General features: G+C 39.8%; 1 protein-coding gene across 9 annotated transcripts in view; it reads right to left on the reverse strand.

Annotated features, from left to right (window-relative positions):
- Positions 1-23830, reverse strand: part of NEK11 (NIMA related kinase 11) — a 173638-nt gene that overhangs the window by 35731 nt on the left and 114077 nt on the right. For 7 of the 9 annotated variants that reach the window (XM_078071830.1, XM_078071839.1, XM_078071825.1 and 4 more), the window contains one exon: positions 10853-10888. The exons of 1 other annotated variant lie outside the window; for it this stretch is intronic. In XM_078071830.1, coding sequence (XP_077927956.1) covers positions 10853-10888 — 36 coding nt within the window. Of the gene's footprint in view, positions 1-3494; positions 4107-10852; positions 10889-23830 lie in introns of those variants that run through there. One more of the 9 variants, XM_078071835.1, reaches the window with a different exon arrangement.

Here is a 23830-nt window from a genome sequence, read left to right on the forward strand (position 1 = left end):
CCCTGGCTTTTGTAAGCTGGACTCTACATTTTCCCCTAAGCTCACTCTTATTTTCTGACTTCATTCTTTGAAAGAGCTCTCCTTCTCGAATTGCCTTGTCCAATATGGTAGCCACCAGGCACATGTGGTTATTTAAATCAAAATTAATAACAGTGACATGAAATGACAAATTCAGTTCCTCAGTCACGCTGGCCACATCTCAAGCACTTGAAAGCCATCTGTGACAAGATTACAGAACATTTCCATCATCGCTGAAAGTTCTACCAGACAGTGTGCTTTCTAGAGTGTCCTCCTTTCTATGTCTAGCTCTGCTGGACTGCACTCTCACGTGCAGATTTGGCTAGATTTCTTCGAAGCCCTGGGATGTGAGTCACTTCCCTGCTCTGACCCTCTGCTCCTCCCCTGGCCAGCGCACCACCAGTCCCCATCCCTGCAAAGAAGGCAGAACCGCAGGCCAGAAGGTTTTCCAATACGCATAGCCGTGGACTTAGCAGGGGGAGGCAGTGACTTGATCTCACCCTAGCCCTAGGCCTACTCTGCATGTCCCCAGAGCCACTTTGAAGGACCTATCAAATCAAACCTTCTCATCTATAAGATGCCTTTTCCACCTTCTTTTACACAGTGCCTACAAGTAAAGCTGGGTTTTTTCTTTTTTAAGTTTTTATTTAAATTACAGTTAGTTAACATAACAGTGTAGTATTAGTTTCAGGTGTAGGACATAGTGATTCAACACTTCCATACCTCACCCAGTGAGGACAAGTAGAACTTTAATAGATATTCATCTCCCACCCTTCATCCCAGAGAAAGGCAGCTCATAGACCTCCTAAATCCCCATAGTAGACAACGTCTTTCATTGCAGAGCAGAGATCAAGTCCACTTTATTAATCATATCACTAACTGTAAGCAGAACTAAATCTCAATTACAAACAATACATTTATAGTCTGGGCGGGTGGCAGTTGCTTGGTTTTCTACCTTTTTGATGCTTTCTTCTCTCATGCAATAAGCTATAGGTTAGTACTAGCACTGTGACCTATTCTAAAATAAAGCCTCAAAACTAAGGCTAAAATTAGCCATGTTGATTAGCTTAGTCTGCAGCATCACACATGAGGCTCTCAAAAAATTTTCTTAGCCAAAATGCATATTCATGACCCTTTCTGAAAGGAGGGCTAAATTAAGTACAGTACAGTGCCTTTTTTTATATATAGGACAGCAGGTTCTGCTGTAGGTTTTTCTTCGAGTGACATCTATTTGATCAAGCGCACCAAAGGCTCCCCCCTACACACACACACACACACACACACACACACACACACACACGACAGAAATAAGCTCCATGATCCATTTGGAAATAGGTCTCCCTCAAGCTCTGAAGTCTTTTATCTACATGTCAAGGTGATTCTCCCTTAGGCAAAACTTCTAACATTTTTCTGAACTTGTTTTTCTGGTTTGGAGAGCAAAAGTCAAAATAAGTAGGTAAAGTTTGTCTTTTCTCCACCAGATTCAGAGAAATGAATATGGGCTGGGGAATCCACTTTCTCACAGGGAAATACAGGGAGACGGAACAGAGAGACCCTGAAGGAGCTGGGGCTATATGGCTGGATGCAGTGTTTGGTGCCAGGAGACATCGAGGGCTGTGACTTTAGGCAACAGGCTTGAGCTCCCTGGGCCTTAAGTGTCTCATCTATAAACAGGAGACAGTAATAACTCAGCACCCTAAAAGCTGGAGCCTGAGCTAGGTGGTTTCAGGTCGTTTTCCTACTCTAAGGCTTGCAAATGTACAACATGGAGTAATGGACTAGATCAGTGTGCATATGAATCATCTGGAGAACCTGATGAAATATGAACTCTGACTAGTAGGTCTGAAGTGAGGCCTGAGAGTCTGCATTTCTGACATGCTTGGGTTGATGGAGATGCTGCTGGTCCAGAACCACACTCTGAGGAGCAAGAGATTCGACCACTGCTTTCTACTCCTGGCCACCAAGTATTTGTCAAGAAGTGGGATCACAATGAAGATTTTCAGGAAGCTGAAGAATTTGAAGTGCTATCAAAAGGAAGCCTCTGCCTTCTTCTTATTTTTGTTCAGCTGTATTTCCTCATTAACAGAGGCTCGGTTGCATGGAATGCATTTAGCAATTTGTTTGTTGGCAGAAACAACACCTTGTGAGCCAAATAGGATTTCCTCTCTGATGAAATCCTGAAGTTATAATTTCTCTTCTCCACCTCTATTCTCCTGGAAAATGTTTGCTTCTCATTGGCAGCACCCCACAGTTAAGTGGCCAGCCGGAGGCAGCCAGGAAACTGCCAGAAGATGCTTACTGGTGCCGACGTGCTTAGCTCACCAGTGTGAACAGGCAAACTGAATATGGCAAGATGGGTCGATGATCACAAAAACACGAGGGAACTCTACTGCCTGCTACTGTGGGCATGGCATTCATTTAAATGTTTTAATTAAAGGAAGTGAACCTGATATGCATCTTAAGCCCATTTTTGTGGTCCAACTCAGGAAAAGTTTCTATTTTGCAATGTTGCATTTCCTGGGTGACCTGCCCTTCCTTGACCTGGCTACTTCCTGTGGAATGAGATATAGTCTTAGAGAGCAAAGTAAGCCCACGTTTAAAAGGAACTGTTTTGGGGCCCTGGGTGGCTCACTCAGTTAAGCCTTTGGCTCAGGTCATGATCCCAGGGTCCTGGGATGGAGCCCCACATTGGGCTCCTTGCTCAGTGGGGAGCCTGCTTCTCCCTCTGCCTTCCATTCTCCCTGCTTGTGCTCTCTCTCTCTCTGTCAAGCAAGTAAATAAAATCTTAAAAAAAAAAAAAAAGGAAATGTTTCATGGTCTATAAAGTCTAGACAAGCTTCCATTTACATATCCTCAAAATAGTAAGTAATAATGATTATTTACCTTTGTATGACCCTTCACGATTAAAGTGCTTTCAAATATTTTTCTCACTTAAGCCTCGCTCACAGCACGGTACGAGGTGAGTGGGTGGTGTCAGCCCCCCATGTTGCAGACAAGGAACACAATATTTGGAGCTACTTTACATTTTTAAGTTAATTTGAAAGTGGCAGACCCCAAACCATGTCTTCTGATTCTAAATCTGGGGCTCATTTGTATTAAATCATGCTGACTACATAATTCTGTTTGGCTCTTCTTTTAAAGGTAGGCACTCAATTTGGTCACATACTCACAAAGGCAACAATATTTGAAAAAGATGACTTTTTAAATTCATGGCAGCCTCTATGTCTTCTCCATATGCCAGTTCTTTCTCTTCCTCTTTCAACCACTCTCTCTACCACATGCATACCACTAAATACCACAGAGCACTTTCAAATAATGTCTAGAACCCTGAGCAGAGGTTAAATGTCATTTTTTACATGGGAATTCATTAGGAAGAGGCGTTCGACAAAAATTACCGCACTAGTTATCTATTGCTGCATAATAAAGTACCCCCAGACTATGGCTTAAAACAATAATAAACATTTACTATCTCACACATTTTCTGTGAGTCAGGAATCCAGGAGCAGCTCAGGCAGGAGGTTCTGGTTCAGGGCCCATCATGAGGTTTTGGCCAAGAAGTCATCTGGGACTATAGTCATCTGAAGGCTTGATAGGGGACTGGAAGGTCCAATTCTAAGCTCACTCATGTGGCTCTTGGCAGGAAACCTCAGTTCCTTGAACATAGCCTTGAACGTAGGGGAGCTTGAACGCCCTCACAACAGGTAGCTGGTTTCCCTCAGAGGGAATGATCCAAAAGAGCAAGGCAGAAGCCACTATATCTTTTGTTACCTAGCCTTGGAAGACACAATTTTCAATTTCCACGCTATCCAACTGGTTACACAGATCAGTCCTATTCAGTGTGGGAGAGAGGACCATGCAGGGGCATAAATACCAGGAGGCAAGAATCATTGTGGGGCATATTGGAGGATGGCCACAAAAAAATGACCTAGAAGTTTAACTTTTATTTCATTTTTTTGAGGAAAATATTTATTTTATCATCATGTATAAATAGTTGGGTTGTTATATTGAGGTTACATAATGAATCATGACAGACTTTACACTAGAACTCTCTCAATATCCAAGTTGGTGACACTTCAACATTTAAAGGACTGTAAAGAGAAAAACAAACATGTAACAAGATTTAGTTCATAATTAGGATACATATGGATTTGAACAGTCAGATCCTAATGAAATTTCATTGTTCCCCAAGTGGTCAAATCATATTTAGGGGATGTAAGTATGTAATTACTTTTAGCATAACATCATATTGCTAGTATTCTAAGTGTTCACAAAACTCATGGGGAAAAAAATACCACAAAACTAAGATGCACCATAACCTACATTAAGGTGAGCATGAACTGATTAAACACAGAAATGTCCAGAATGTGGGACTCTGATCGGGGGCATTTAATGGGATCAATGCTAGAGTTCTCTGAAGAAACAGAACCAATAGGATATGAGAGAGAAAGAGACAGAGACAAAGACAAATTATTCTAAGTAACTGGCTCTCACAGTTACAGTGGGAAGCTAGCAAGTCTGAAATCTGTAGATCAGGAGAGCAGGCTGGAGGCCTAGGTAAGAGTTAAGGTTGCAATCTTGAGTCCAAAGGCAATCTGGAGGCAGAATTCCTTCTTCCGCAGGGGGAACCTCAGTTTTCTCTCCTAAGATCTTCAATTGATTGGAGGAGGCCCACTCAAATTATGACGAGTAGTCTGTTTTACTCAAAGCCTACTGATTCAAATGTTAATCACATCTAAAAAAATACCTTCACACAACATCCAGACTGGTGTTGGAGCAAACAGCTGTGTACCACAGCCTAGCCAAGTTAGTATATATGATATTAAGCATCATAAGATCTAACAGGAGTATTTCTTCCCAACTTGGATTTTGACGGAGAAGATGAATGAAACTGGCAAAGAGAACTCAGATCTCCCACTCAGTTTGCAAAAGTCCCAAACAGGAGAATCCAGGACACTTCCAGAACGGAGCACCATCTCAATATTTAAATGTTGACTTGGGGACCAGTTACTTAACAAATAGAAACCAGAATCTACTGTCAGAATCTATTGTCTTCCTAGAAAAGCTCTTGGTCTCTAAGTATTCATGGTAAACTGTTACAGATGTCTGGTAGAGTTCTCTTTACAGTCATTTTCAGAAAATCCTGTCATCTTCATTTTGTTTGGAGTTTTCAAACCTCTCTGGTGAGCCTGACTGGCTATTTGGGTCAAAACACTGAGGCCTACCATGAATGACACCAGGGAAACAGTCCACCCTGTGGAGTGGGATCTGTGTAAGACTTTCTTCTGGAAGGTATGGGTACCCAGTGTTGTACCATGACCATAGAGTAAGTATCTGCACAAAAGGCTCAGGGGCTTATTAAAATCATTTTCCTTATCAATTACTGATGTAGTGATTCAAATGGGGGTCCTGTGACAGAGACAGCAGTCCAATAAAACCATCAAAATGAATTTTTAAAAAAGCTTAATTCAGGAAAAACTGATGAAAAAAAACTCCACTAGATTTCTTTTTATTTATTATTTATTTATTTATTTTTAAGTAGGCTCCAACATGGGGCTTGAACTCACAACTGTGAGATTGAGATCTGAGCCAGATCAAGAATCGGATTGTAAATCAACTGAGCCACCCAAGTGCCCCCCACTGGATCTCTTATAATAGCTATGAACTACTTCTAACTTTTTAAAAAACTAGTTGTCTTAGGTTGGATTCCCCAAAAGTAGATTCTGAGATGAGGACTTTCACCAAAATTATTTGTTAGGAAGGGTTCCCGAGAAACACTGGTAGGGGGTGAGGAAGTGGGACAGATGGGGCAGGAGGCCATGCAAGGGGCCAGTATCAAGCAGAGTCCCACAAGGGGTAACCTTGGCTCAATCCCACAGAGCTCTAGGGCCAGTTGGTGGAGGCCCTGGAACACTGATACGCCTGCACACATTAGTCACTTTTAAAAGGCTGCCTTGGTGAACTTTGGGGTGGGGCGCAGAGGTGAGGGGTAAATTCCCAGGCACTTCTGGCTCTCTTTGAGTACTGGAAAAGCAGCCTCTGGGAGTCTAAGAGCAGCCTCCCACAGCCCCCCACCAAAAGAGACACAGGTGGGAGGTGAGCAAAAGAAAATGGTAAAGGGATGGAAGGGGGTATAGACAGAACACTGATAGCAGCTGCTATATGGGGGAAACTTTTCTCTGACACTTGCTTCCTATTCAGAGTTCTGTAGTTCTACTTATTGTGGTTCCTCCAATCAGACCCCTCCTCTAAAAACAGGTAATGGAATCCCAGGTGCTTACCCGTTCTCTCTATCCGAAAGTGCCTGAAGTACTTAACCTGACCCACATCTCCAAACACTTCGTGGCTCTCAACATTTTGGATCCAACACTTTCACTTCTTAGTTACCAATTCTAACTCCTATAAAGCTGATAACATTCCCAAGAAATCAGCACCCACAAAGGAGAAGAAAAAATCTTGAAATCACAAGTTTGAGTGCCCTCTCCCTGTTAATATCCAGCTCCTTCCCTCAGAGCATGTATGTTTTTATGCTCTGTGATTGTCCTCATCCAACACACAATGAAAAAGCCCAAGGCATGCCTACTGATTTGCATCAAATTCTTTTCACAAACAGCAATAATGCTAAGTCATCCCACTAGAAAATTAATTTTGCCCTATTTAATAACTAAGAAGAAATGGATGTGCTGTATATTTGCATGGTAACAGTATTAAAAGTGTTTGTTTCAGTGAAGCCAAAGCCAAGTTTCAATAAAGGAAAGGAGAACATCCAGCAAGCAAATTTTATTTCAAATTTACATTTCCCAGTGCCGTTAGTGTACCTACCAATGTTCTCAGAACCCAAGGACAATAGGCAGAAAATGACTTAGACCAAGGGTCTGCAAACTGGGGCCTGTGAGGCCAAGTCTGGGCTGCCTGCTTTTGCCAACAAAGCTTTTGGAACACAGTCATAGCCCATACCATCTATGGCTGTTTGTTTTCTGTAATGGCAAGTTTGAGTAGCTGTGACAGAGCTGGTATGGTCTGCAAAGCCTAAAATGTTTACTATCGAACATTTAAGAAAGTTTATCCACCTCTGCTATAGACGATAAGCAGTTACTGGTCACTCCAGATAAATATCACTCACAAACTGGAGCTAGGAGCAGCCTTTCCTTCAAATCCAGGAGCCCACCAAGAGTCATCTCACTAGAACTAAAGACACTCCTTATCTCTCTGGAAATTCCAAAGGATTTAGGAACTCTGCCTCATCAATCAGGGTCAAAAACCCCAAAGAGTAGAACAAAAGATGCTCATAGTACTCTTATCAGTTAGGAAACTACAAAGATTTTAGGAGCTCTGTGCCACAAACCGGAGACAGAGAACAATAGATATTTTTTTTCTGTTAATTTCACAGGATCTAATTTACATCTGTGGCAGAGAAAAGGACTTTCTGAGAACAGGACATTTATCTTGAGGCCTGAAGAATGAATAGGCATAGGCCAGGTAGACAGTGAGATAAAATGATGTGGCCTCCAGAAGAAACAGCATTTGCAAAGCATCTGAGGTGGGCAAAATGTGGGCACACAAGGAAATGAAAGGAAGCCAGTGTAGCTGGACCATCAGGAGTAGAGTGGCCAACCATTCCAGTTTTCAATGCTAAAACTGAAGACGTCCCAGGCAACCTAGGATGGCCGGTCACCCTAACAGGAGTGAGACGGAGCATAACACTGGGTGAGGTTGGTGAAGAGGGGAGCGGGTAAGCAGGGGCCATGTGGGGCCATGTGAAAGATTTTCTATTTTGTATGCAAAACACAATAGAAAGCCACTGGGGGACTTTAAGCAAGCAATGACAAATTCTGACTTACATTCTTAAAAGACCATTTTGGCAGCCATATAGAGAATGAACTTGTCAGAGGCCAGACACTAGCCAGAGGCAGGTGTATCACTTCAGGTGAGGTGATGGACGGTTGCTTAGCCTTGGGCAGCTAGGATGTTCCATGAGTGGCCTGGGAATGGATTCTCAGAACCCACTTTATAGATGACAATTTGGGACTTGCAAAAGTTAGAGGACTTGCCTAATGTCATACAGCCAGTGTGGGAAGTCTGGACTCAGTCTCTAATCTTATTCTGCATCTCTTGATTTCTCACTATACTATGCAGGTTTCTTGCTTTGTATTTATCATGTAAAAAACAAAGTTAAGAAGATACATCGAATTGCATGATGAAAATTTCTAAGAGAAATAAAAAGGGAAAATAGATTTTGTATTTTATAAATGGTTGTGGTTTCTCCTATTTAATCAATTGTAAAACTCAATTTAAAACACAGGCAAAATTCATAGTTAAAATGGTGTGATAATTATTAACAAAATATTTAACAAGAAAGGACAAATTTATAAAAATGCAACAAAGCAAAGAGCATAAGGATTGTGTTGCTTCCCTCAATCAAATGAAAATGATTATTTTAAACAACAGGAAGGAAGAAAATTATTAATGTTAAAGTGAGAAAATGTTACGCATTTCTAACTTTAGGATCTGAATTAATAGGATTTTATTGAAAAGTCCCCAGAAAACTTAATAGGATCGAATAAATCTTGACAATGGGAGAGGTATATGTAAAGATATATAAATTTGGGCCCATCTGTGCTTTTGCTGTGTATTCTACTCAAAATTAGAAAAGTAGAATTGTGTTTATTCCATTAGTACATTACACACCTTTGTCAAATGCACCTAATTTTTCATAGGCCATTCGACTAAAAATAATTTCATATCTTCCCAAGAGAAAATTAAACAAAATAGGAATATGTTAATGTAAGACTGTAACTAGAGAGACAAAAATAGAGATAGCTGTATGTGTAATTTATCAGGGTTGACCTAGAACAATCTACGTGAAGGTATGCTCTGAAATCCCATGCCTCCAGGGAAAGCACACATTTTACCGTCACCATACCTCCCAGTGTCTGGAGGTTTTATTTCTGTGACAGTAACAACTGAAAATCAACCTGCTCTAAAGCATTGATTGCATTTGCTGAGGCTACAGCTCTCCAAGGACTATTTTTCTGAAAAGTGAAAGAGTAATACAAAATAATTTATCAGACAATTTGCATCTTATTTGGGAGTCCTCAGTGGTGAAAACTGCTATGCCTAGCAAATGCTGGAGCCAAACGTTTGGGTGATTGATTCAGAAACTCCCAAGCTCTTTGGGGGTAAATCCATAAGTAAATGAATACACTTCACCACACAATTATCCCCACAGGAGGCCCCTCAAACAATTTCAAGATCTTGCATCCACCTACTTAGCACATAAAATGATGTCCATTAAAGCATAAAAGTGTATCATCTCAGCGAGACTGCGGCTTTTATGGCCGTTACAATAACACTGGCAACATCATTTCTGCTTATTAATGATTTCACACCCATGAAATCCAAATAGAGTAGGTTTTCTACCTTAGAGCACCATATTCATGAAAGGAGATCCTGCTGCTTCATTATCCTTTATGCCAGTTTATTAAAAATTGTTTAACAGGGCAGTACAAATGGAGAAATTATTCATGATATCCAGGAATACTTAATGCTGGCTTCCAGTGTCTCACTTCATGCCTAGAAGAACAGTTCTCAAAGAGTGGTTCAGGGGCCAGGAGTCCCCAAGACCTTTTCAGGGGAATCCAAAATCTAAATTACCTTCATAACAGTACTAAGATCTTATCTGCCTTTTTCACTTTCATCCTCTCATGAGTGCATGGTGGAGTTTTCCAGACATATATGACATGTAATGTCACGATAAATCTAAATGCAAAGCAGATATGAGAATCCAGCTGCCTTCTATTAAGCCAGTTACTTTTTAAAACCTGTAAAAATGTAAAACAATGCCACTCTTCTCAATAATTTTTTTTAATTTTGGAAAACATAACCAATTTTCATAATATGCAACAACATGGATGAACCTCGAGGACACTTTGCAAGTGAAATAAACCAGTCACAGAAAGACAAACACTGCATGATTTCACTCATATAAGGTGTCTCAAGTACTCAAATTCATAGAATCAAAGAGTGGAATGATGGTTGCCAAGGGCTGGAGGAAGGGAGAAATAGGGAGTTATTAATCAATGAGCATAAAGATTTAGCGAAGCAAGGTAAGTTCTAGACATCTGCTGCATAACAGTGCACCTACAATCAACAATACTACAGTACACTGAGACATCTAAAAGGGCAGATTTCATGTTAATTGTTCTTACAACAATGAAGGAAAATTTAAAAAAATTAAAATTAAAGACTAGCTGTCCTGTCAGGGTGCCCCCTAAGAGAAGTGCCCCATGACCCGCTGGTTTACATCTACTTCAGCTTCAGCTATTCTGCCAAGGTGCCCTCTATGCATAGAGCCCCGGGACCCCCTGCACCCACCTCAGCTTTACCTGTCCTGCCAGGGTGCCTTCAGTACTTAGAACCCTGGGTCCCCCTGACCTGCACCTACTTCAGCTTTAGCTATCCTGCCAGTGTACCCTCTGTGCATAGAACCCTGGGACCCCCCCAACCTACACCCACTTCAACTTTAGCTATCCTGCCAGGGCACCCACTGCATGGAGAATCCCGAGACCCCCCAGCCCACACCAGCCAGTTCTAGCCAGCCAGTGAAAGTCACCAAATACACATAGGGGACATCCATATACAAGACCATTTCTTCAAGTTGAGGAGTAGTTGTTCCACCTAATCCAGAGAAACAAATAGAAAGTCAAGCAAAATGGAGACAAAGGAATATGCTCCAAAACAAAGGCCAAGACAAAACCTCAGAAAAAGAACTAAATGAAACAGAGATAAGCAATATGCCTGATAAAAAATTTAAAGTAATAATCATAAAGATACTCACCAGGCTGGAGAAAAGAATGGAAGAACTCAGTGAGACCTTCAATAAGGAGATAGAAAATATAAAAAAGAACCAATCAGAGCTGAAAAATACAATAACTGAAATAAAAAACACACTAGAGGGAATCAACCAGTAGATTAGCAAATGCAGAAGAACATATCAGCGATCTGGAAAACAGGGTGATGGAAAGCACCCAAGCTGAAAGCAAAAAGAGAAAATAATTTAAAAATGAGGATAGGTTAAGGGATCTCTTGGACAATATCAAGCAAACAAACATTCCATTATAGGTGTCCCAGAAGAAGACAGAGTGAAAGGAACAGAAAACTTATTTGAAGAAACAATAGCTGAAAACTTCCCTAACTTAGGAAAGGAAATAGACATCCAGGCTCAAGAAACACAGAGAGTTCCAAATAAGATGAACCCAAGGAAGTCTACACCACGACACATAATAATTGAAATGTCAAAGATTAAAGATAGATTTTAAAAGCAGAAAGAAACAAAAGTTTCATCAAAGAAAACCCTATTAGGCTATCAGCTGATTTTTCAGCAGAAACTTTGCAGGCCAGCAGAGAGTAGCATGATATATTCAAAGTGCTGAAAGGCAAACACCCATGACCAAGAATACTCTACCTGGCTAGACTATCATTCAGATTTGAAGGAAAAATAAAGAGTTCCCCAGACAAAAAAAAGGTTAAGAAGTTTATCACCACTAAACCAGCCTTATAAGAACTGTTAAAGGAACTTCTTTTTTTTTTTTTCAAGATTTTATTTATTTGACAGAGAGAGACACAGCGAGAGAGGGAACACAAGCAGGGTGAGTGGGAGAGGGAGAAGCAGGCTTCCCGCGGAGCAGGGAGCCCGATGCGGGGCTGGATCCCAGGACCCTGGGATCATGACCTGAGCCGAAGGCAGACGCTTAACGACTGAGCCACCCAGGTGCCCCAGGAACTTCTTTAAGTGGAAAAGAAATGGCCATAATTAGACATAAGAAAATTATAAATAAAAAATGTAAAATATGACAGCATACACATAAAATGTGGAGGAGGGAGTAAAAAAAAAGGTTTTTTTTTTAGAATGTGTTTAAACTTAAATAACCATCAACTTAATATAGACTGCTATATACTTAGGATGTTACACATGAACCTCATGGTAATTACAAACCCGAAACTTATAATAGATACACAAAAATAAAGAGAAAGAAAGCCAAACATTACACTACAGAAACTCATCAATCACAAAGAAAGAGAGCAAGAGAAGAAGAAAGGAACAGAGAAGAATCACAAAAACAACCAGAAAACAAGTAACAAAATGGCAGTAAGTACATACCTATCAATAATTACTTTAAATGTAAATGGACTAAATGCTCCAATCAAAAACACAGGGTGGTGGAATGGATAAAAAAACAAGAACCATCTATGTGCTGCCTACAAGAGATGCACCTCAAACCTAAAGACACATACAGACTGAAAGTGAAGGGACGGGAAAACATTTACCATGCAAATGGAAACAAACAAAAAAGCCAGGGTAGCAATACTTATATCCGACAAAATAAAAAAAACAAAGACTGTAACAAGGGACAAAAAGGGCATTACATAATGATAAAGGGATCAATCCAACAAGAGGATGTAACAATTGTAAATATGTATGCACCCAACACTGGAGCACCTAAATACATAAAGCAAATATTAATGGGCATAAAGAGAGAGATTGATGGTAACACAATAATAGTAGGGGGCTCTAACACCCCACATCTAGGCAGAAAATCAAATAAGTGTCTTTGAATGACTCATTAGATCAGATGGGCATAACAGATATAGATATATATATATATATTTGACATTTGACATTCCATAATTCCATAATTTGACATTCCACTCAAAAACAACATATATATATATACATACATATATGACATTCCATTCAAAAATGACTGCATATTCTTTTCAAGTGCAAATAGAACATTATCCAGAGTAGATCACATGTTAGGCCACAAAACAAGTCTCAATAAATTAAAAAAAAAACGAAATCACACCATGCATCTTTTCTGACCACAAGGGTATGAAACTAGAAATCAGTCATAAGAAAAAAAACTGCAACACACACAAGCACGTGGAGGCTAAACAAGATGATAAACAACCAATGAGTCAACAAAGAAATAAAAAAATATATGGAAGCAAATGAAAATAAAAATACATGGTCCAAAATCTTTGGAACATAGCAAAAGCAGTTCTAAGAGGGAAATATATAGCGACACAGGCCCACCTCGAAAACAAGAAAAAGCTCAAATAAGCAATCTAACCTTACACCTAAAGAGACAGGCAAAAAAAAAAAAAAAAAAAGAACAAACAAAACCCAAGGTGAGTAGAAGGAAATAATAAAAATCAGAGCAGAAATAAAAGACACAGAGACTAAAAAAATACAATAGAAAAAAGCAATGAAACCACGAAGCTGGTTCTTTGAAAAGATAAACAAAATTGATAAATCCTAAGCCAGACTCGTCAAGAAAAAAAAAAAAGAACTCAAATAAATAAAATCAGAAAAGAAGAAGTAACAACCTATGTCACAGAAATTAAGGATTATAAGGGACTACAGTGAAAAAATTAAAACAAAACAGTAAAAACACTAATAAGCAAACAAATAAATTTAGGAACTCAGGAATGAAGAAGCTGTGGTAAAAAAGTTCGATAGGTTTATTCGAGTTAAAATTCCAAGAAAATCTCATTATTTTTTTAATTTTTATTTTTTAAATTTTATTTTATTATGTTATGTTAGTCACATACTTACATCATTAGTTTTTGATGCAGTGTTCCATGAATCATTGTTTGCGTATAACACCCAGTGCTCCATTCAATACGTGCCCTCCTTAATACCCATCACCAGGCTAACCCATCCCCTCACCCCCTCCCCTCCAAAACTCTCAGTTTCTTTCTCAGAGTCCATAGTCTCTCATGGTTCGTCTCTCCCTCCGATTTCCCGCCCTTCATTTTTCCCTTCCTACTATCTTCTTTTTTTTTTTTTTAAAAGATTTTATTTATTTATTTGAGAGAGATAATAAGAGAGAGCGAGTACATGAGAGGGGGGAGGGTCAGAGGGAGAAGCAGACTCCCTGCCGAGCAGGGAGCCCGATGCGGGACTTGATCCAGGGACTCCAGGATCATGACCTGAGCCGAAGGCAGTCGCTTAACCAACTGAGCCACCCAGGCGCCCTTCTTTTTTTTTTTCTTAACATATAATGTATTATTTGTTTCAGAGGTACAGGTCTGTGAAAATCTCCTTATTTTAAAGAATAAGGATCCGGAAATTATGGTTTTAGAACATAATGTAATTAGTATAAAATTACAAACTTTAAGAACGTAAAAACAAGATATAACTAAAATTGAGAGGTAAGGCAAGGAAAAGCCTTACTGTTTTGACTTCCTCATCAGGAAGAACAGGAATTCAACAAATATTATCTAAAGTGACACACATAGATACTAAAATGCCATAATGACTCTAGCCTTCAACATTTTTTATGATCATTATTTTTATCCTTAAAGAATTATTTTAGTAACTAATATCTTTTTTTAAGATTTATTTATTTCAGAGAGAGAGAGAAAGCAAGAGCACGTGTGCAAGTGGGGGGAGGGGCAGAGGGAGAGAGAGAATCTCAAGCAGCTCCCCACTGAGCATGGAGCCTGACGTCTTGATCTCAGGAGGCTGAGATCATGACCTGAGTCGAAACCAAGAGTTGGACGCTTAACTAACTGAGCCACCCAGGTGCCCCAGTAACTAATATCTTTTGTGGTAAAGAAACATTTATCTCAAGTTCAGCAATTACTCGATTTCAGTTTTTGATTTGTTAATTTCAAGTAAAATTACATTTAATAGTTAGGGAAAAAAATACCACATTGCTTTTCTATTGCTGCTTTAACAAATTATGGCCAATGTTGTGGCTTACACAATACAAGTTTATTATCTTACAGTTCTAGAGGTTAATCCAAAATGGTTTGAGCTGGGCTAAAATCAAGGTATCAGCTGGGCTGCATTCCTTCTGGAGGCTCTACAAGCCTTATTTTTTTAGTTTCTAGAGGCTGTCTGCATTCCTTGGCTTGTTGCACACACCGCAACCCACCCCCTCAGCTTTCTCCATTTTCAAATCCAGCAATGTCAAGTCAAGTGCTAATACTGTTATCTCTCTGGTTTTCTCTCTTCTGCCCTCCCCGTTCTACTTTTAAGGACCTTTGTAATTATATTGAGCCCACCCAGATAATCCAGGATCATCTCCCTATTTTAAAGTCATCAGATTAGAAACTTCAATTCCCTTTTGCCATGTACAGTAACATATTCATAAATTCCATGGATTGGGAGATGGGTATCTTTGGGAAGTCATTATCCTACGTATCACAAACATTCTCAATATTGGTAAAAATATAACTTTTTAAAAAAAGTGTTAGGGATAGTTTTTTCAATTAATGGTACTGGAAAAATTCCTGAAGATTCTTATTTGAAATAACCTCTTCATTCCTCTCTATTCTTCAGAATTATACCCTTTTTTTTTTTCAAAATTATTGGTGATCACCTTAATGTAGACATACCTCTTATTTCCCAATTCTACACTTCCTGGTGGCATTAATAACATGCTTTCCAAAGTGGCTGGCAGAATACCTTGAATTTAGTAGATCCTCAGTAACTATTTGTTGATTTATATATTAATATAGAAAGTTCAATACAAACACAAGGCAGTATGTCATCAAGAGTAGGAGAGACAAAGTGCTAGGAGAGTTGAAGAGTGGAAAAAACACACCAGTCTACACTGGCTATGTAAGCTTTTAACATCAACAAACATTAATAATATAGTAGTAAAATAATTTCCATAATTATTAAGCATTCCAGCAGCTGTTCTGAGTGTTTTAAGTATGTAATTTTATTTATTCCTCATAACCATGCTATGGCATGGATATTATTCATTCCCATCTTACAGATGAAGAAACTGAGGCACAAGATTTAAGTAATTTGACTCAGTTATATAGTGATTGACAAATCCAGAACTCCAACCTAGACAGCCTGACTATGTAACTTGATCTCTTGATTGCTAGTTGAAAATTGGATGAAAGAGTTCATGTTTCTAAGAGTAAAGGAAGTATATTAGTTTCCTAGGGCTGATGTAACAAAGTACCACAAAGTTGGTGGCTGAAAACAACGGAAATTTATTTTCTCCCAATGTGGGAGGTCAGAAGTCTGAAATCAAGGTACCAGCAGGGTTGGTTCCTTCTGGAGGCTCAAAAGGAGCACCTGTTGCATGCCTCTTTCCTACCTTCTGGTGGATGTTGGCAATCCTTGGTGCTCCTTGGCTTGTAGATGCATCACTACAATCTCTGCCTCTGTCCTCCCATAGTCTTCTCAGTGTATTTGTCTTGTTTTCTCTTCAAAGGACTTGTCTTTGCATTTAGGGCCCATAATAATCCAGGGTAATCTCATGTGATGATCCTTATCTTAATTAAATCTACAAAGACCTTTATTCCAAATAAGATCACATTCTGAAGTTCCAAGTAGACATATTTTGGGGGGCCACAATTCAACCCACTTTAGGAAGTAACTAAAGGCTTCCGGGTAGAAGAAAACTTCACTATAGGCTTATAAGGGTAGAACCAAGTCTGTTCTGCTTACTACTGTATTCTGTATTCTCTTTTCCCAGCGGAGTAGGCACCCAATAAATATCTGTGGAAGGTTGGCTGTTCATGGAAATGGTGTTCAGGGAACGCTTTGCTGAAGGATGTGAAAGGCAATTGCCTAGAAGCAGGCAGATCAATTAGGATACAAAAGAACAAGGATATAATAGTGCCTACAAAGGTACAAGCATAATGGCAGTGGGAAATTCCTAAAAGGAAGAATTCCAGAATTCCTAGAAAGAAGCCCAGAAAGAAGAGATATATTTTTTTTTGTAGTTTTGAAGAGATTGTTACAGAACCAGGCAATGCAACAGCTTTTGAAGCTCCCAGAAGCAAACTGCCACTTGAGAAAAGAAAGTCTATTGTAATAAATCTTTCAGAGGAAAAAGAAATACCACTGGCAATTTTTTGGATCATTGTAAAGAAGATAAAATTTCAGTCACATAGGAACCAAAGTAAATGGACATTGTTTAGAGCACACAAGCATTGTGGAGATGGTAACGCACACAGCACGCTTCTATATGCCAGGTTGTAATAAAAAGACCATTACCCAACAACACACAAGAGGCAACCCACACCGGCTGGCATCCCAGGCCAGCTCTTTTCTGGTCCAGCTATCAGGCCTCTGTCTCCTTATGTAACCCTCTACCTCAGGTTTTGGTAACTGGCCCCACAGATGCCACTAATGACTTAACTATTTCACCTGACACTTCACGTCTAATTAAATCCTCTCCCCTCTGGGGTTTTCATTTGCCATACATTTCGTCAGAGGCACTATAATGGTTATCTCCGTGCTGGCCCCTGATACGATCTGGAGCTAGGACTATGACCAACACCTGTACTAATTTTTTCTATTTAGCAGAGACCTGTCACAGCATCGAGGAGAAACCTCTGGGCTGAAAAAGAATATGGATTTGGCCTCCTTGTCCTCACCTCTAAAAAAGAGTCATTAATACGTGTTGTCAAGTATTTGAGAACTTTAGCAAATCAATCCTTCCTTCCCAAGTAAGAAATAGAAAATGAGGCACACAGAATTTTTTGTGAGTTTGAGTTTTAGAGAGTTGAAATGTAAGAGCAACATTTAATAACTGTAGTGATTATTGAAACAAACTTCCCACGAGAATAACCTGTAGAACTTAAAAAAAAAAATTAGGTGCCCAGATTTTTTCCTGGAGCAGTGCTGCCCAAAAGGACTTTTCTGCAATGATGAAATGTTCTAGAAGTATGCTATCCAATACTGTAACCGCTAACCATATGTGAATCTTAAGCATTCCGCTCCCTCTCCAGTTCTATTGCAATCTAATTGACATATAACATTATATTAGTTTAAGCACTTAAAATGTGACTACCATGACTGAGAAAAAGATTTTTTAATTTTATTTAATTTTTATTAATTAAAATTCGAATTCAAATAACCATATGTGGCTTAGTGGCTGTCAAATTGGACAGCATAATTCTAGACAAATCGTTCTTAGTATGTGCTCCTCAAACCAGCTGCAGCATCACCAAGAAACTTGTTAGAAATGCAAATTCTTGGGCGTCACCCCAGACCTACTGAGTCAGAGGCTTTGGAGTGGTGTGCTGGTAAAGGTTTAACAACTGGCTCTTGAGGAAAGCTCTGATTAGCAGCATTTGCTAATTTCCCTGGTGTAAACACTCACTCACCATAGCTGATTTCAAGCTACCCACGTGCTATCACTGAACACGAGATAGGAAGATGCGCACAATAGGGTCCAGGAGTCAATATAAGCCAGCTCCCGAGTGCCGCTAAATCCAGCAATCTGTGTTTCAACAAATCCTCCACGTGATTCTGATGTATAGTATAGATTGAGAACCACTGATGTAGAGCTTCTAAATCAAAGTCTAAGACGACAGAGACTATGGTGTTTATATTTTTAAATTCCCATAAGGGATTCTGGTAAGCAGCCCAACTGAAAAACCTGGACTCAGAATACATATAAGCAAAGTCACCTTGAGGAGGCAGTGGCCAGCTCAGCCTCCTGTGTTTGTGGTATCCTGACTCAGACTATGAAGACCTGCTCTCTCCTGAGCACGGACAAGCCTGAGCCTCGGCCCCTCAGACTAGAGGGTCACACCCAGCCTGCCTTCCCTTAGAGTCGCCATTCCAAACCTTCTCCCCTCTTGATAGGATTAATGATAGTGCAGGCATAACCAAATCAAGGGGCAGACCCAAGACATAAGCAACACTAGCCTCTAACCACAACTCCCACTTTTCTCTCCCACTTAAAAAAAATTGAGAATTATATTATTAGGATAACCTAGAATTTGTTCCAATTAATTCTTATTTTAAGAAAATCTCTTACAGATATCTGAAGGCACCTTATAGTTGTTTGTAGCATACGGTAGTCAAAAAATACTGTCTTGAACAAGCCACTATACCCTTCTTTAAGATAAATATAGCCTGTCTACCAGATTCGTGGTAAGAATCGAGTGATTTAATTATGCATATAAAATCCTATCTGGAATATTCTAATTCCATGTGCAGCCCTAAGGGAGGCAAAATAATACATTTGAAATGAGTACAGACTTTTCCCTATCTTAGAAATCTTTTCAGCCTGCTGAAATTTCTTTATATTCTTTATAGTCTAACTAAAGGGGAAACTAATAGAATTTTTAGAGCAATTTGTCTAAAACCAGGGGGTCACTTATACATACAGCCTCCAAGGTAGAGCATAGAACAAATCCTTGTGTCTCAGAAAAACATCCTGATTTTATTACAAACCCAGAGCAGAGAGTTCTATTAAAATAAGTGCATGTATTACCTGAGTATTTCCATTGCAAAAGTCATAGTTATGCCTACCAAGCTCTATTTTCATCTGAATTTGGCCTAAATCCCAAATGAGACTACAGTGGAAAACTAATGTATATTCTTGCCCTTATTATGCTCCTTAGTACAAAATATATTTACATTTATAATGTATTTAGGGAAAATAGCTGGAAATTTTAGTTGCCAGTTTATGGGCTCAGGATGGCTGGCAAAGGAGCATCTTTTAAAGAACTCTGTCCCAGGTTCTACTTCTGGGTGTAACAGTGGCATTCCTGACCCACCAGTCGGGGGGTGGGGGGCACACACATCTCTGGGAATTTGGCTTGGGTTCTGCGGGCTGTCTACCATCTTGACAAAGAAGATAATTTTTTTTTTAATGCTAATAAGCTAATTGGCCCAGATGGGCATAATTAAGACCATAATTTGACAGGAAGAACTACCCAGCCTGAGCAATTTTATATTTCTCATAAATGCAAAAACTAGAGCAAATAAAAGTATTGTATTCCAAATCATACTTAATTAATATGGTGAAGGTGTTTGTAAGCTATAATAAGAAGGTCTCCTGGATAGTTAAAAACTGAAATATTATTTATCACCAATTTAGAGGTATTATGTGGAACTTGAGAAAATATTGCAACTTGCTTTGACATTTTATCTTTTTTTTTTTTTAGTAAGAAATGGTTGTGCACTTTCTGGTTCATGCACTGTGCAAAGTTCTTTGCTTACCACCTAATTTATTCCTCCCTTAACCCCCGAATATTGGGTATTATTATTCCCATTACGGGGATGAGAAAACTGAGGCTTGGCAATAATTTTTTTTTTTTTTTTTTTTTTTTGGCCCCAGTTCACACAGTTGGTAAATGGCTAGAAGTGGGAAAGAGACAAAGTCTGGCTCCAAATTTCTTTCAGGTACACCAGCAGCTTCCAATCTAGTGGGTTTTTGTGACATGTCTATGGATATTCCAGAAGTTTTAGTCATTCTTCCTTTGCATATATTGGAGGTAAGTTTACCCTGAGTTAGAGAAAAGTACTAAATTATAGATTGTTTATTCAAATACTATTTTATTCATCTCAAGCATATGGAATGACTTGCCTCAATGGAGGCGTGCGGCATTTATGGAGGGGTGTCTGTCAGATGTCCATCCAAGAGCTTGCTAATTAGCTGCAAAGCTTGCAGTGAGCTGGCAGCAGTTGAGGATCTGTTGAGCTGGAGGGGATAGTAGGGCACAGCATTTCTGCCCAACGCAGGATTCCTCTATGGGCCATCTTTGATCCAGAACTCTCCACTGGGTTGACTGAGGCTATCTCGGAGCTATAGTGAGGCCTGAGGCTATTCTACCCACTCCTCCTGCCTTCCTGCTTGCCTATCACAGGTGTCAGACCTGCATCACAGTCTGGAGCCTTTCTTTGCCTACTCCTGATCCCACTCTCATTTTTCTTTCAACGGAAATTACCCTCAATACATCTCCTACACTTCTCTGTCTTAGTGTCTGCTTCCCAGAAGACCCAGCCGATAAAACCACTAAAGAGTTATTTTCACATACAGGCTCTACCAACCCTGGTATAAGAGTAATGCACCAACCAGCATTTGCTCGTGCTCTGTCTTAGGTAGAGTGCTGTCATGGATTCCATGGGGAGACTAAGCTGATGCAAACAAAAGAGACGAGTGTGCACCTGTAACACAGACTATACCTCATAAAACCCCTTTATTCCCATTAAATGTGTACACTTAGCAAATACATGAAGGAGTCTGAGAGGATTACTTTGTGGTGATGTGACCACTTCTATTAAACTAAATACTGTTCTATGGGTAGTGCGGAAAAAGAAACCCTATTTTTGCACAGTGGTGGCTTACATTAGAGATTATTTAAATGGAGGGGTATCTATAAAGGAAGAGGCAAGGTCTAGGGGACTCAAAAAGCACGCATGGAGGATTTACATTCCCATGTCTCTGACATTCCTCCTTTATTTTTCCTCTTCCCAGGATCCATCTGGTAAAATGAGATTACCATCTCCCTTAAGAAGAAAGAGTAAAAGTTATAGGGGAACACCAATGCACATGAATTAGCCTCTCCTGGCAACTTGCTATTCTACTGTTTCCCCAACTGAATCAATCTCTGCAAGAAATGTATGCTGCTTATGACAAAAAGCATTAGTGTTCTTATAGAATTTTCCCCCTAGATTTAATCATTTATTCAACAAATATTTACCAAGCACCAACTCAGAGCCAGTCACTGTGTCAGCAGGTGGGAATAAAATGAGCCAGACAGACATAGTCCCCGTTCTTGTTGAGCTTAGAGTCCAGCTCAGTCTCTTCAAACTTGAATGCACAGACATATCACTGGGATTTTGCAGCTGCTGAGCCAGTAAGCCTAGGGTGGGGTCTGAGATTCTGCATTTCTAACAGGTTCTCAGGATGCTAGTGATGCAGTCCTCAGACCATGCTTTGAGGAACGAAGGACTGGCCCATTGGCTCTCAGCTGCTGTGCTGTGACAGGCTTCTGTACTGTGAGTGCTTCTCGGAGGTGCCATCAAGTTGGAATCAATGAATACTCTCAATATAATGGGAAACATACACTTTTATCATGATGCCTTTTTAGTGGAATTTTGAGTTGTGAGATCAACATTTGTAAGAGTATGATTTACTGAGAGTAAAAAGTAAGAGGTGAGGTATGGAATGACATCAAGATGGCTCAATGGCCTTCTGGGAATAGGTGAAAATATGGCCTCTGAATACACCTGCACAATCAGGACACTGACCCACTCATCATCAATAACACAGAGCTAATGGAGCTAAGGGAAAAAACTGTTTTAATTTTCCAAAACTTGCTTTTTCTTAACCAATAGTCACCTTTTTAAAAAATCTTATTTATTTATTTGTCAGAGAGAGAGAGCACAAGCAGGGGGAGCGGCAGTCAGAGGGAGAAGCAGGCCCCCCGCTAAGCAAGGAGCCCAATGTGGGACTCGATCCCAGGACCCTGGGATCATGCCTGAGCCAAAGGCAGATGCTTAACCGACTGAGCCACCCAGGTGTCCCACTAGTAGTCACTTTCTAGCCCTCTCTAGTATACCACTAAATTTCTCATCGAGAACACTATGAACACACAAAGGTTAGTCTTCTTCAAAATGTGTAATCTTACAAATAAAAGGAGGCCAAATATATTAGCTAGAGACCATATATTCATAAGCAACCACTTATGCCAACTGTTAAATTATTATCTCTTAGGATGGGGCTGTGAGGATATGGAAGGCGGAGGGAAGGAAGGAAATTCATTTAGTTCTAAGCTGTGTGAAGCCAGGAAAGCAGGCCATGTAGGGTTAAGCTGGGGAGAGGGGTTGGGTTTGTTCATTTTTCCTAGATTCACAGAAGAAAAATGAATCTGAGCTATAAAATGGGTAAAGTCACTTCGCTCTCTCTACAACCCCAAATGCCCATGTACAAAATGCAGTGAAAGCCTGCAGGCATCTTAAACTCATCTACAAACAGGTACTTAGCTGGCCAATCTCTAAGAGTAAGAACTTCCATTAATAATTTAAAGGAGCCATGGCCAGGAAAAGAAACTAGGACAGGCCAAGGGGTGAGCAGGAAAGACACGGTTAGCTGTGAAGCTAGGTATGTAGAGTTATACTACACATTCCTAAAATGTAATCTGACGTGTGGATACCAGTGAGCAGAATAATGAGTTTATAAAGAACTCTTCCCACGATCTCAGAAAGAAGTCTAACTGGTGAGCTGCAAATGCCGGCAATGACACAAACATCACTTTCTGCAGACAGATGTGGGGAAATGGACTTTTTAAGAATAAGTCAAATTCATTATACTGCTCGCACACAGACACGCTACTATGAAACATGACAATCACTTTGAACCTTCCTTAGGCTTCCTATTTTTCTATTTTGAATTTTTTTTTTGAAGCGAGAGAAGAGAAGGCAGTGGAAAATGCTGTTAGTCCCGAATGACAGACGGTATTAGGTACTGCTGCCACAGTTCCCTGCCAGGAAGGTTTTTTTGTCTGTTTGGGAGATGTGCTATTTCATTTCCAAAAATGAAAGACTCCGACAAGTGAACACAGGAGATGGCTGATAGTGCCGAGGTCCTCGCTGCTACAAAACAGCCCTCTGTGAAGATCAGAGAAGACACATTTAAATTCCTATCACAAATATCTAAATTAAAGCCTGGCCTAAACAAACACCCAAGGAAAATATTTCAATCCCTTCAAAAAATTAGCATATGAATCAAAGATGGTTATTGGACTGGAAGCGAACGCTATCCGCTACAGCTCTCTTAGTTTTCTGTGACAGTTTAACTTCCTTCGGGTGTCAGAGCGATGTTCTCTTGGTGGTGGGTGCGGGAGCCCTGGGCACAGCTGTGAAACTTGCAGGCATGGAAAATAATTTCATCAGCCAAAGAAAAACCATCCTATGGTATGTCCAAAGTGCTGTCTGAAGCACACAGTATCGGAGGGTGTTGTCTATTCTATTCTGTAGTCTATCTGACCTTAAAGCCATGATTGGTGCTTATTTAATTTTCTGCCTAATTGATTC

The sequence above is a fragment of the Halichoerus grypus genome, chromosome 1 (assembly GCF_964656455.1).
Source record: "Halichoerus grypus chromosome 1, mHalGry1.hap1.1, whole genome shotgun sequence".
Lineage (NCBI taxonomy): Eukaryota > Metazoa > Chordata > Mammalia > Carnivora > Phocidae > Halichoerus > Halichoerus grypus.